General features: G+C 42.8%; 1 protein-coding gene across 3 annotated transcripts in view; it reads left to right on the top strand.

Annotated features, from left to right (window-relative positions):
* acsl6 (acyl-CoA synthetase long chain family member 6) overlaps positions 1–13,785 on the top strand; it is a 39,945-nt gene that overhangs the window by 22,813 nt on the left and 3,347 nt on the right. For all 3 annotated transcript variants that reach the window (XM_083987245.1, XM_083987244.1, XM_083987246.1), the window contains 9 exons: positions 1,438–1,470; positions 2,086–2,137; positions 4,478–4,551; positions 4,787–4,864; positions 9,244–9,378; positions 9,824–9,958; positions 10,522–10,617; positions 11,374–11,446; positions 13,557–13,645. In XM_083987245.1, the coding sequence (XP_083843371.1) occupies positions 1,438–1,470; positions 2,086–2,137; positions 4,478–4,551; positions 4,787–4,864; positions 9,244–9,378; positions 9,824–9,958; positions 10,522–10,617; positions 11,374–11,446; positions 13,557–13,645 (765 nt within the window). The remainder of the gene's footprint in view (positions 1–1,437; positions 1,471–2,085; positions 2,138–4,477; positions 4,552–4,786; positions 4,865–9,243; positions 9,379–9,823; positions 9,959–10,521; positions 10,618–11,373; positions 11,447–13,556; positions 13,646–13,785) is intronic.

Genomic DNA, 13,785 nt, shown 5'->3' with positions numbered 1-13,785 from the left:
GACACCAACAGTCGACCAACTCCTCCTCCTCCTCCTCCTCCTCTGCCATCATGAGTTTTTCTAACAGCCAGTCAAAACAAAGTGACGTTTGGATTTGGTCAGAATCCAATCAAAACACGGTTTCACCTCTCAGACATGTCAGATTAGATCTTTATTCATTTCTCTCTGCAGAAACAGACACCTGTGGCTTTTCATTATCACAACATTAAGACATTAAGACGTCCGCAGTGACCCTCCCCACCTGCTCTGTTCATTCCTTCAGCTCAGACACATGAAACTGGTCCAGCAGGTCACGGCCACAGTTACGGTTGCTTAGAGATGGACGATGCACGCCTCAGACGCGGTGTCTGTCTGTCCGTCCGTCTGTCTCATTCTCACGAATATACAGTATAGTATCTCAGCATCAGGAACTTAAGGGAAGTTTTTAAAGTCAACGATGAACTGATTCGCTCGACAAAGATAGATTCAAGGGTTAAAGCAGAAGTGAGTGATATATTTGTGTTAATATAAGTCTTAAATAGTTATATCTTCCGACAGCAATCACTTACATAGAGTGTTTGGACTGAAACACGGGTCTGTCAGTCACTCTGCTCTGCTCTGAGCCGAAGAGAAAACATTTATCGTATCCTACAGTTTTTATCCAATGAGGAGAGAGAACGGCATGCAGGGCTGTGTGTGCAGCCAAGGAACGCCGTGAATGTGGTGACGTAGGGACGAGGACTGTTATGGTGCGTTCAAGGAAACTCGTATTTTTCCGACCGTGAAGTGGTACCAGTTCGATCTGGTACGAGTTCACCGGTCGGAAGTTACGAGTGGCCGTTATAGTGACTTTCACCGGTAAAACAGGTCGGAAAAACACGAGTGGGTTGCCTGGAACGCTACAAAGTTGTAAGTTGTGACTTGAAGCTGTAATTTACGATTTCAAAAGCCTGCCTGGAACGCAGCATTAGCGAAAACGACCGGATCACTCACTTCTGCTTTAAGGATCTGTGAGGATGTTTCATAACGAGGTCTGGAAAGCAGAGACAATCACAGGAAAGTGGCCTGTGGGCAAATGAACATCACTGTCATTCCTCCACACACACACACACACACACACACACACACACACACACACACACAGACAGACAGACACACAGACAGACAGACAGACAGACAGACAGACAGACAGACAGACAGACAGACAGACAGACAGACAGACAGACACACCTGGCTTAAAAGAAAGGAGAGGACTTATTGTAAATGCTGTTGAACTTGACCCGCACACTGTCGCATGCAAATGTTTGGCCTTCAGCAGCCAAATGATGACAAAGCAAACATGCCCTGGAGTGACCCACATGTTGTTACCCACGATTGTTGTTTTGATCTCATTCCTGCATGTGAAGCGTTAATTAATTCAATCCTAATTCTTATTTCCACCTTGTTCTCCTCTCACAGGCTCTGGGCAGAGAGCACTACAGAAAACCTATAGTAAGTACTGAAGGACTGAGCAGCACGTTCAGTCACATACACACACACACACACACACACTGTGTTGTTGACCTGTCAGCCGCTCCAGTGCTGCAGTCCAGTCTGAGATAATATTTGATGTTTGCCCGCTCACACGCTAAAACAACATATGAGCACAGTCAACCTGAATCCTGTTGAACACGCAACAGTGAATTTGTCCTGAGTTTGACGTGTGATTAATGTGATAATCTACAATTTGCTTGTCAGTGCAAAATACAAAAGACTTCACAAAGTGTCCTCGCACGGTTTTACTCGCTTCATTCACTTGTTATTTATTTTTTTGTGGTTGTACAGATTAAACTAGACTGAACACCGACTGTAGCTTCTGGCTACTGGACATTAGCCAGCGAAAGCTTAGCCGGGTTGAATAAGATGTTGAATGCACTTTGATGAAATCCAGTCCAGTGATGACGTAAAAAAAAAAAAAAAATAGGAGGACGGAGCCAAACATTATGAATCCAGCTCAACATTTTACAAACAGATCTTAATAATAATGACATGTGTGGGCACAGCTCAGCTCATCACTGTGTCACACATCTTCTGACTTCATATCATTGTTTTCTCTCTTTGCCGCAGCCGCCGGCGCCAGACGACCTGTCCATCGTGTGTTTCACCAGTGGAACCACAGGTATTAACCATAATAATTTATACCGATACCATGATTCATTGTCTTCTTTCAACTTATGAAACTTTCCAACAGCTCAGTAGCTAACGATGCTATCAACACTGTAGATTAATATTAATAAATAGCGTCAGGTTTGGACTATAAAGATGATAAATTTAAATAAAAATAGTTTCTTCTTGCTTTATTTTGCCTCTCTGTGCCCATACCGATGCAAATTATTTCCCATAATGCACCACCAATACCTTCTCCACCTGCTGTAGGCTACTTAATGATGGGATGATTGCACTTTCGTGAAACAGCTTGTCAAACAGTAATCTGTTCCCTGACTCATCAGCTGACTTTGATCCTTTTATTCTTTTGTTCTGCCTGGTGTTTATGTTTTTACTGGGCAGGTTATAAAACACTTGTTGACAAATGGCGACCGCGCACGGCAACTCTCGGACAAAGCGGTCCACGAACGTCACTCACAGGTTTTTTTGATTGGTTTGACACATTATGTAGTTTATTAACAGGTCAGACAGGAGGACACACCTCGTTAAGAAGAATTCCTTCTGAGGCCAGATAAGTAGCTCAGATTAATCACGCATCGTTTGTATCTTGATTTGTTAGATTTTTTTAAAGACGCATTTCCAGGTAGAAGCAGAAACACTCTGCAGGTTTGTCTTGTCTGTTCCTCTGAAAAGCACAATGACTTGGCTGCAGAATCGGTCGCCTGCCCCTTTGGCTTCCTGGATGTTGATCCTGTGTGACTCAGTAGATTCAGCATGCCACTAATACTGTGAGGTTTTGACAGAGTAACTTTTCAGCCCTGCAGAAAACATGCACTCATGATGCTGTCAGGCGCTAGTGTGTCATTAATTATAGTGATAAAAACTAAGTGATTCACTGCTCTAAATGGGATCTAATTAAAGTATTTTAAGGATTATGTGCGTAAAAGTAGCACAGATAACTTAGATCAGTCAAAAGCTGGAACCTGCAGGACATTTTCTAACGATGTTTGTTCTTAAGATTCACTATTATGGTCTTTCCTTCACATTGAAATTCCTGTTTACATCAAGGCAGCAGCTCTGTAATTCCTAGAAATCCTAGAATTCCTCTGGATCTAAAAACCGATCATATCCCCACCTAGAAAGATGAGTATTTATTGTAAATATATTGAGTTTCACCACAGCTGCAGAGTTACCTAATAGTGAGAGTATCTCATTATATAAATGGATTCCACCGGCGAGTTTTTACAAGCCACAGGGAGTCACATTCATCAGGGTAAGGAGGCACTTGTGCTTTCTCCAGAGGTCCGACCTCACAGCAACAGCGAGAGTCTCTGAAACCAACCGACAAGGGAACCAAGGCCGGGTCATATGAGGACGCGCTGGTGTCAGTTTACAAGGGACAACAGCAGCAGCTCAGCACGTTCAGGAGTGCAGTGGTTTATTATAAACACTGCCACCTGCTGGTGAAGAGCGTGACACTGAGGAATCTACAGTATGAATTCCTCCTGTCCCCCTGTTGCAACATCTCTTCTGCTCTACTGCTCTGTGTGGGGATTGATGGCGTGTTTAGAAAGAGGAAGGCATTTTATCGAAGAGACGTTGCTTCACATAAACCAGTGTGTGTGTGGTGTGCGTTTGTGTGTGTGTTAGGACGTAGCATCGAGGAATCTAGTGACTTTACAGAAACAGCTGCTTAACAGAAACTGCTCTGAACAGAAATGTTGGTCATTTCTGTCTCTTATAGGAATTGGCAAACACTTACAGTCAGAAACAGACTTTTTTTTTTTTTAATTGTGTCCAGTCTGTTAAAAAAAAAAAACTATTCAGTCAAGTACTAGAGAAACTGTGAGAAAAACACGCACATCAAAAAAGCCCAATTGGGATGGGTGCTGGATCAAAAAAGGGGGAAACTAAAGAAAATGAATAAGTCCGCACACCAAAAAGCTCCCTTTGAGAAGGATCCACCAGCAAGTGGCGTCTCGAGCAGAACGCTCCCTCCCAAAAAAATCTATTCAGTCAAGTACTGACATTTTTTAGAGGCAAAGAAAAAAGACAAATAGCTCGAAATATTCCCAAATCCTAGGATCTCACATGATTCATTTCTAAAATAATAAATCACTCTCTCAGTCTTTATATATCAAAAAGTAAACAGCATGCTGTTGTACATGTGAGTGTACAGGTGGCTGGGAATGCTGTGGTTCAGGGGTGTCACGTCTCTCCAGGCCTGGATCCTTTTTTCTTTTGTCTTGTGTCCATTTGATGACTGTTTGATCCCCGGCGAGGTGAGGGGGAGTTTCACTTCTGTGATTGTGACCGGTCGGTGTCTATTCTCTCTCTCTATTTGCTCTGACAGGAAACCCGAAGGGAGTCATGCTCACCCATGGGAACGTGGTGGCCGATTTCTCCGGCTTCCTTAAAATCACAGATGTAAGTGACCCTCTCTGTCTTTGAGCTTGTCTCGGGAAACCTTTCATAAATGCCCCTCTTTCTCCCCCGTAACCCCCCCCAAAAGTTTGATCCAGGCTCAGGGATGATGATGATTCACTGTCAAGGCCAGACTGGTGTGATTCATCAGTCTGACTTGATTTCCATGTAACTTCTGTTTATCATTACTTGGCTGCCAGGGTCATGGGTCTGATTCTCTCCTTTTGTCTCCTTGCAGAAAGTCATTTTCCCCAACCAAGATGATTGCCTCATTTCCTTCCTGCCACTGGCCCACATGTTCGAGAGGCTCATTGAGGTAAATGGCTCGAGCGGAGACTTCGTGCCCACAGGAATGAGATACTGTAGATGCGATGTGTGTTTATGATTTCCAGAGATGTTAAGATGGCAGCAGGGGCAGAGGAAGGAAAGTGGGCACTGATCTGAACTTGTATGAATGTCCTTGCGTGAACTCCGGTGTGTGGGACGGAGGAGTGGGAGGAGGAGTGGGAGGAAGAGGAGGAGGAGGAGGAGGAGGAAGAGGAGGAGGAGGAGGAAGAGACGTAGTGACACATCCCACATCCCCAAAACTTCCCATCCTATCCTTTTCTTTTTCCCTCTCTCTTAGTTTTGCTTTCCAACTCTCTGAGGAGAAAATACCGTGTCTGCATTTTACAGCCAGTGGTGTGCAGCATGTTACATCATTTCCCTTACTGAAGCCCACACACACACACACACACACACACACACACACACACACACACACACACACACACACACACACACACACACACACACACACACACGCACACACACACACACGCACACACACACACACACGCACACACACACACACACACACACAGACACATGCATATACAGAAGTGTGAGAACCTTCAATCTATATGCACACCATGTTATTGCGAGAGATCAGATTAAGGCAGGAAATCAGGCGGCATGTTAACCAGCATTTACTGTAAAAACCTGTGTTTACATGCAGCCACTCATATTCTAGAAAACCAGGCTGCTCTTCTGTTTGTGTTGAAAATTTGAATTGTAGTAAGAGCATTCATTATTTGTGGTTCACATTGCACAATTCAAAGAGTGCACTGTTCAGCTATGGGAGAAAAAAAATTCATAAGTTTCAGTTTTAGTCACTGTGGCTCCAATTGGACACACTGACTTTGAATTCCCTGCCATCCACATGTTTTCCTGGAAACTCAGTGGAAAATCTACATGCCCGAAGGAGGTGTAGCTGCAGTTGCCTCATACTGTGTAGGTGATGATGTGTGTGAAATACTGTTAATTGCATGTAAACTGACAGAATTACACAACACTGACCACTGTATGTCCGAACTAAACAATGCATTAGAAGACTCCCCCCCCCCCCCCCCCCTTCTGTCTTTCTGCCCTGGAAAGGTCAAATGTTTCTCAGAGGTGCAAGAAAAAAAAACACACACTCTCACACACACATGTGAAGATTGCATCATATTCTGTGGTCATATCACCTGCCAAAATCTTGGTTTACGTACACCTCACTTACATGATACACACTTTACATAAAAGCACACAGGAAACACAGGGACTGTTCTAGCTTTTCTTTTTCTTTTTTTCATTTCTTTTTTTTCATTGTACCCAGATGTGGTTGCAGCAGGGCGGCAAGCGTTTTGAGGCTGCCATGTTTCCCTCTAGCTGAGAACAAAATGCAAAATGTCTTATTTTCAGAAATGTTAAATACTCCAATTTGGGAAGAATTTCTGGGGCTGTCATCTTTTATCTGCCACCAGAAGTTTCCACTCAAGTTTTGACTGCATGTCACGGGGCAGTTAGCCTTTAGTGATGACAAAGAGGAGGCTGTTTTTTACACAGAGTCATTGCAGATAAAGCCTGTCAGTCAAGACTGTGGGTTTAATCTTTCTCACACCACTCCAGGGTCAGTCACTGAACTTGGCATTCAACAGCTGAAGTTGGATGTAATGACATTGCATTTTTGCGTGCGTCCTTACAGTAAATGACCTTTACCCTCGCTGAGCCTGTTAAGTCTTAGATATCATTAATGGATCACTACGGGTGGTTTATTTGTGTGCACGTACTGTATGTGAGTGTATGTGTGTGTATGTGTGTGTGGTCAATCGGGTTTTATCAGGTTGAACCAGCCTGGTTTGTTTGCCTTCGCTGCAGCGTCAGATTCAGACACAGGAAATCACCTAACTTCCCTACAAGGCAGCGCAGCAGGTCACAGCAGAGACGAGTCGCAGAGACTCACAAATGTACACAAACACTAACACTAACATGAACGCAAACAGGCCACAGTCCATTTCTCTCACTCTGTCATTGGGATCAGGAAAAAAAAAAAGGAAGGGTGGTCCCTCTTCCACTGTGTCCTCAGTTGACCGCAGAAACAGGAAGTGTGAGAAAGACCTTTTGACAACAAAGGACTTGTGCAGCGTTCATGTTAATGTTCACCCGGTCTGTGGAAGTGTCACAATGTGCACAACAAGCGAATTGTGTGTGAACCTGACACACAATACATAAACATAGAGTACAGCATATCTCACTAAAAATATCCTTTGTGACATTTTGTGCTCCAATCTCTGAGATGCACGAACATTTTGCAAGCTGCAAAGTTACGTTTTCTCACTTTTGTGATGTGTGTTGTTCTTGATTTGAGTCACAGTTGTTAAAATGTTATCAGCACCACCACACATATTTAGCAGCAGCCGCAGCAGCAGCTACAGAGTAATGAATCACTACTTCTGCTCATCCTCTCTAATGTTTCCATTTGGTGCAACTTTTTATTTTGTTTTTACTGCGACTTCAACTCTTGTCGTTTTTCTATGATGATGATGATGTCAGTTATTATTGTTATACACAATTTTAACAAAAAAAACAAAGATTAGTGGTAAAAAAAAAAAAAAAAAAGAAAGAAATCTGCCATTAATCGTCTTTTGGCACCGCAAATTTTTATTAATGACAGTTTAGAACAAGACTGACAGCATTCTTGTGCAACATCCTTGGTGTTTTCACGTGATACATATTTTTTGGTGACTGCTTGCGTGGCATAAACGTTTTCCATAAGTTTCATGTTTGTGGCACTCAGAGTTTCCTGATACTGGCTATAAATCTGTCACTGGTTATATCAGATACACCAGCTGAACAGCGGCTCCTTTGTGCTCCTGCAGGCGTTGGTATAAGAAGGGGGAGTTTCACAGTGTTGTTCTGGGGACTCTCCAACACCACTCTCTGCCTTGTGCATATGAATAGTTCAATATATTGTTATATTTTTAATCCTATAATACACATCTGCTACAGCGATGTTTTGTCTGTTTTTATGGATGAAATTTCCACACTTAGTGCCACCCTGACAGCTTAGTTTTTAATACTTCTTGACTTTTATGTGTCAAGCAGAATGAAAACATTTTGTTACTAATAATAATAATAAAAACAGTAAAAGAAAAAGGAAAAAAGAATAATAACATATAAACAATAGAACCAAATTGTATTATGTGTTATATTACAAATATTAAATAAAATGTTCTTAGCAGGCCTTTCTGTAAAAGTGAGGATTTAAAGCAGAAGTGAGTGATCCGGTCGTTTTCGCTAATGCTGCGTTCCAGGCAGGCTTTTGAAATCGTAAATTACAGCTTCAAGTCACAACTTACGACTTTGTAGCGTTCCAGGCAACCCACTCGTGTTTTTCCGACCTGTTTTACCGGTGAAAGTCACTATAACGGCCACTCGTAACTTCCGACCGGTGAACTCGTACCAGATCGAACTGGTACCACTTCACGGTCGGAAAAATACGAGTTTCCTTGAACGCACCATAACAGTCCTCGTCGCTACGTCACCACATTCACGGCGTTCCTTGGCTGCACACACAGCCCTGCATGCCGTTCTCTCTCCTCATTGGATAAAAACTGTAGGATACGATAAATGTTTTCTCTTCGGCTCAGAGCAGAGCAGAGGGACTGAGAGACCCGTGTTTCAGTCCAAACACTCTATGTAAGTGATTGCTGTCGGAAGATATAACTATTTAAGACTTATATTAACACAAATATATCACTCACTTCTGCTTTAAGAAACTGCAACAGATTTGTCTGATGTTAAATATGTAGCTAGGGTGTTCCACATTTGGACCAAAATGCACCTTCAATGATAAGACTGGCCTCCCTCCCTGAAGTTCTTAGGTTTCGTTCTGACTCGTGAGGGATGAGGACTGTAACAAGGAATGCCTTCCACACACTGCTACTTTTATTAAGTGTATGTCGATCCAAACTTGCATGAATTCTCCTCTGTTTCTAACAAATGCCTAAATGAACATTTTCCAGTTCAAACATTCATACAGAAACTGAGGTTCCTGTTTTTGGTAAAGGGCCCGTCGGGGCTCGAGAGGTAACGAATAAAAACCCTGAATCTTTTACCACAAGTGTGATGACATGATACATGAGCTTGTACTGTATTTCACATAAATGACCAACAAGTGCTTTAGAGCAGATCTGATTTCATCCTCTGTAGGACAATTAGTAGAGTGAAGTCACTCAGTGCAGAATTTTATTGACATAAGGATTTATTTTTCTCTCTGTTAAATAACGTTTATCTCTAATTTACATCAATTGATGGTTGTAATGTGAGTTTTTATCACCTCACTGTATCTAGTAGCTTTAATCTCACCCCTTGTGTTGTGTGTTGTCTCTGCAGTCTGTGGTGTATTGTCATGGAGGACGGATTGGCTTCTATCAGGGCGACATCCGCCTCCTCCCAGACGACATGAAGGCCCTGCGGCCAACCATCTTCCCTGTGGTGCCTCGACTGCTCAACCGCATGTACGACAAGGTGAGAGAGTCATCCAGGACAGATACAGATAGAAGTCGGGCTTGATTACTTCATCATGATTTTCTCCAGAAAGCGACGCCCACTCATGGGATTTGTGGTTTTGAAAATCAAATTAAATCCATCACCAAACTTTGATGATTCACACGCAGATCATCCTCATGCAGGGCTGCAACTGTGGTTAAGGGATTAAACTGAAGTGCTGATTTCCACCCATAGAAAAAACTTTTTTTTAAATAAACTTGTGGGGAGTTACAGCGAATAATGCATGAAAGATGTACCGTGTTCTTGCTCTCATTGCCTGGTTTTGCCTGTGTCCTGGTAATTTCAGGACAATTTGCATGTGATAGATTTACATGTTTTCCATAGCTGGAGGGAAGACGGGATAAGTGCCAGATGATCCCAACCCTCAAAAAAAAGTGTTTCATCTTTGTCGCCTTTGTCGCAGATCTTCAGCCAGGCCAACAGCCCGTTGAAGCGCTGGCTGCTCAACTTTGCTGCTAAGAGAAAAGGTGCTGAGGTCAGCAGCGGGATCATCCGCAGCGACAGCATCTGGGACAAAATCTTCTTCAGTAAGATTCAGGTAAACAGTGTTTTACACCTGCTGGTCCTCCTGTCTGTGTGTCAGTGTGGGAGTCGTGCTGCCGTCCTGAAACAGAAACATGACATCACACGCTCCTGTTGTATTTGGATCCCAACCGATTCCCTTGATGGGTTTTGGTCTCTGAAAAGTCTTTATATAATCTGACACAGTCATAAACACGTGTGATCAAGTGGTCTCTGTACATATGTAATCATTCCATAATACTACGTATTCATGGCTCGACTAAACTTAGCTTATCTTCTTCGCCCAAAACGGGGTGGGTGTGTTTTGTTTAGATTTCCCTGACAAATGAACCCACTAACCGTCGGGCTCCGATTCAAGTGTTGCTAAATCCTGTTTGGTGCAGGACACATCCTCACACACACAAGGCACAAGGAAAAAGGAAAAGAACACAGTGTCATGTGAAATAACCAAAACAGTTTTGACCGCAACACTGTAATTAAAAAGCATTTCAATCCCAGTCTTTTTTCTTCATTAGTATTACTACTATTAATATCTTAAAGGAACAGATTGTATTAAACCTATGTTTCTTCTCTGTACAGGCCAGTCTGGGAGGAAGGTTGAGGATGATTATAACTGGAGCGGCTCCTACCTCGCCCAGTGTCCTGGGATTCCTCAGAGCAGCTCTGGGATGCCAGGTGAAACACACACACACACACACACACACACACACAAACCACACTAACATAATCAATCATCAGGCCCTAACCCGGCCATCAACCATCGTAAACGATCATGAACCATCGTAAACGCACCTAATCCAAACCCTTAACCCTTGCCAGAGGTCGAACCTCGTAGTGGCTGCAGGAGATATTTTTTACGATAATGTATCAAATGTCGTGAGTGAAAACAACATAAAAAAGTCACTCGTGGTGATGAATCAACTGAGAATCATTCACGGAGCTTTCAGTCCCACTGTTTAACTGAAACGGAGCCATGGTGGGCAGCTGTTTTCTGCACTTTGTACGCCACCCACTCAACCAAACAGCAGACACAGACACAGTGAACACGCTGCTGGGACATTTACAGAGAGACAGAGCCAGATGTTGAGTCCAACACAGAGAGTGAATATTGAATGATGGTCAGAAACATATGACTTCCACTGAATGCTTATGTTGCTCTGTAACAACTGGATGATTGTTACATTACGCAGCTGTTTGCTGAGCTCTCCATAGAAATTTAAAAAGTGATGGTATGTTATTTCCACTGCCTCCATGCTCCCACACATTCCCCCAAATTATGCAATCACACAAACAGTACATGATGGATCTAATCACACACTCCTTTGAACTCTCTGTGTGTGTGTGTGTGTGTGTGTGTGTGTGTGTGTGTGTGTGTGTGTGTGTGTGTGTGTGTGTGTGTGTGTGTGTGTGTGTGTGTGTGTGTGTGTGCAGGTGTACGAGGCGTACGGCCAGACAGAATGCACAGCTGGCTGCACCTTCACCACACCTGGAGACTGGACCCCAGGTGAGCCGTGAGTTTATGCAACTGACCGACCTCTTTATCTCTGCTGTTGGCCATTCCCTGAACCTGTTTACTCGGCTGTGGTATCAGTCCAAAGGTCTGACAGTGATGTGGCCCAAGGAATAAACAGCTCCCTCACGGGAAATAGTGTTTTAATTGAGGTCACTGCATCTATAAACGTGATAAGCAAATTCCAACCACCTCTGCTGCTGCTGCTGCTGCTGCTCCAATCTAACGTCCATCTGAATTTTTTGATGACACTGTTCAAAACTGTAACTGTGCCACTCGGATAATGATGTAAGCTCTCCCTCCTTATCATCAGCCCCCTGATAAACAATTTACAGTCGGCTCTCAGGAGTAAAAAAAAAAAAAAAAAAAACAGGACATGTGCTGCATCCTGTAGTTTGAAGGAGGGGAGAGGCCCAGGATGATGATGAGACAACATGAAAAAACAGAGCTGTTAAACGACATTAATCAAATACCAAAATGTCGCTCAAGTTATTGCCAATGTCAACAAGACAGCAGCTAACAACCACCTGCGTGTTTAGGCACACAATACAAAACAGTACCGCTAAGGTTTATAGATTGTTTCCTCAAAGGTAAATAAGAGTTTTGAAGCACTCACTGTTTCCTCTTGTTATAATATGCCAAGTATGTTAAATGAGAGAGTGTGACTGTAACTGCAGTGAAAGGCCACTTCACCAGGGGTAGACAGAGCTGTTGGGACACGTCGCTGCCATGAGAGCAGGATACAGGGAAACTGGAGGTTGCATTGTTCACTCCATTAACCCAGGCGACTTCATTTCTGAGTCTTAGTTTACTCTGTGTACACAGAGCTTTAACAACAACTGGTTTTGTATGACAGAGGCTCCGAAGCTAAAGCCCTGGCAAAGATTTTGATCTCATATTAAATTAACAAAGTAAATCCATTTTGAAAGAGCTGGAGGGGGAAGAGAAACATGATGATTCTAGCAATCATGAAAATCAACATATGGATGATGCCCACTTAGAGATTTCTGATTGTCAAAGGTTTAACCCTTTTGTTAGCATTAGCTTTTTCAGGGTGAGTTAATTAGTTAATTATTGTCTTGTTCATCATGAATGTGTCGCATGCACAGAGGCTTGCATTGAGGTATTGTTTGGTCTAACTCTCTGGATTGTGTTTATTGTGGTTTGTGAGCCTCCTGGCATCAGCTCATGTGACCAACGCCACAATCAGGCCTTGTAAAAAGGTGAAAAGTAGAGGTCACTGACAGAAAGCATTTAGACATACTTTACCGCAAAAAGCAGCTTCTGCCATTTTGCATGAGAGTGTAGTCTTCATTGTGCAGCACGTGCAGTGTCAAAAGACTTCTTTAACAGAGTGATTTAACTGGCCTCACAAACACAAGCACAGATCAGCTACTGGGATTTGACTGCTTATGTAAAAGGCCCCTTATATGCACTCAGTCTAGAAGTGAATGACTTATCTCTCAGAGGAGGCGCTGAGACAACAGTGTTGGATCTGTGATGATCTAAGCTTCTTTGAGATTGACTTTAGGGACATAAAAAGTAAATATCACTCCTGCTAATGTCTTCAGAACAGGTTCAGTCTAATGCAGGAGGAATCATGAAATATATTACTCAAAAATCAAGTTTCTACGACCTCATTTACTGTAAATCAGCTCTTTCTGCTCATGTGTTTTGGAGAGAAAGTTTGGCACAAACAAATACCACACAAGTTGAATGACTGCATTTCAGACACAGCAGTTTCTTCAGATGGTATGTGTTGTGCCCTACACTGTTATGCCACTTCCAGCTCAGGCAGCTATTACACCGAGGTCACACACCATGTAAATGCAGGCTAGCATCGCCCCCTGCTGGTCAGTCATAGTATTTCAGATATACTTCCTATATACTACTGACTTCTTGGAAATAGGACGTGAACTGATGTTAGTTCCTTCATTTTCTTTAGATGTGGTTGACATGTTGAAGATTAATTTGTTATTTTGTGTTTTGAAACTCACTCAGCTGGCAGTGTTGGAAACTCACTGTGATGAAAAAAACGAAGAAAACTTCTTTATTAAAGTTCCTAAAGTTCCCTAAAGTTCCTTTTCTTGATCTGATCACACAGGTCACGTCGGGGCTCCGCTGCCATGTAACCTCATTAAACTGGTGGATGTTCCTGAGAAGAACTACTTTGCCTCCAAGGGGGAAGGAGAGGTAAGAAGTCTTGATATTGTATGTACTGTAAATATACGTACAATTACATGTGTGTGTGTGTTCATCACAGTAGTATTCAGATTTTTTCCAATGCCACTTTGACATGAAGGAAAGAAACAAGGCCAGACATAAAGTGTGCA

The sequence above is a fragment of the Trachurus trachurus genome (genome assembly GCF_905171665.1).
Source record: "Trachurus trachurus genome assembly, chromosome: 14".
In the NCBI taxonomy this organism is placed as follows: Eukaryota; Metazoa; Chordata; class Actinopteri; order Carangiformes; family Carangidae; genus Trachurus; species Trachurus trachurus.
This window is presented reverse-complemented; position numbering and strand designations above follow the sequence as displayed.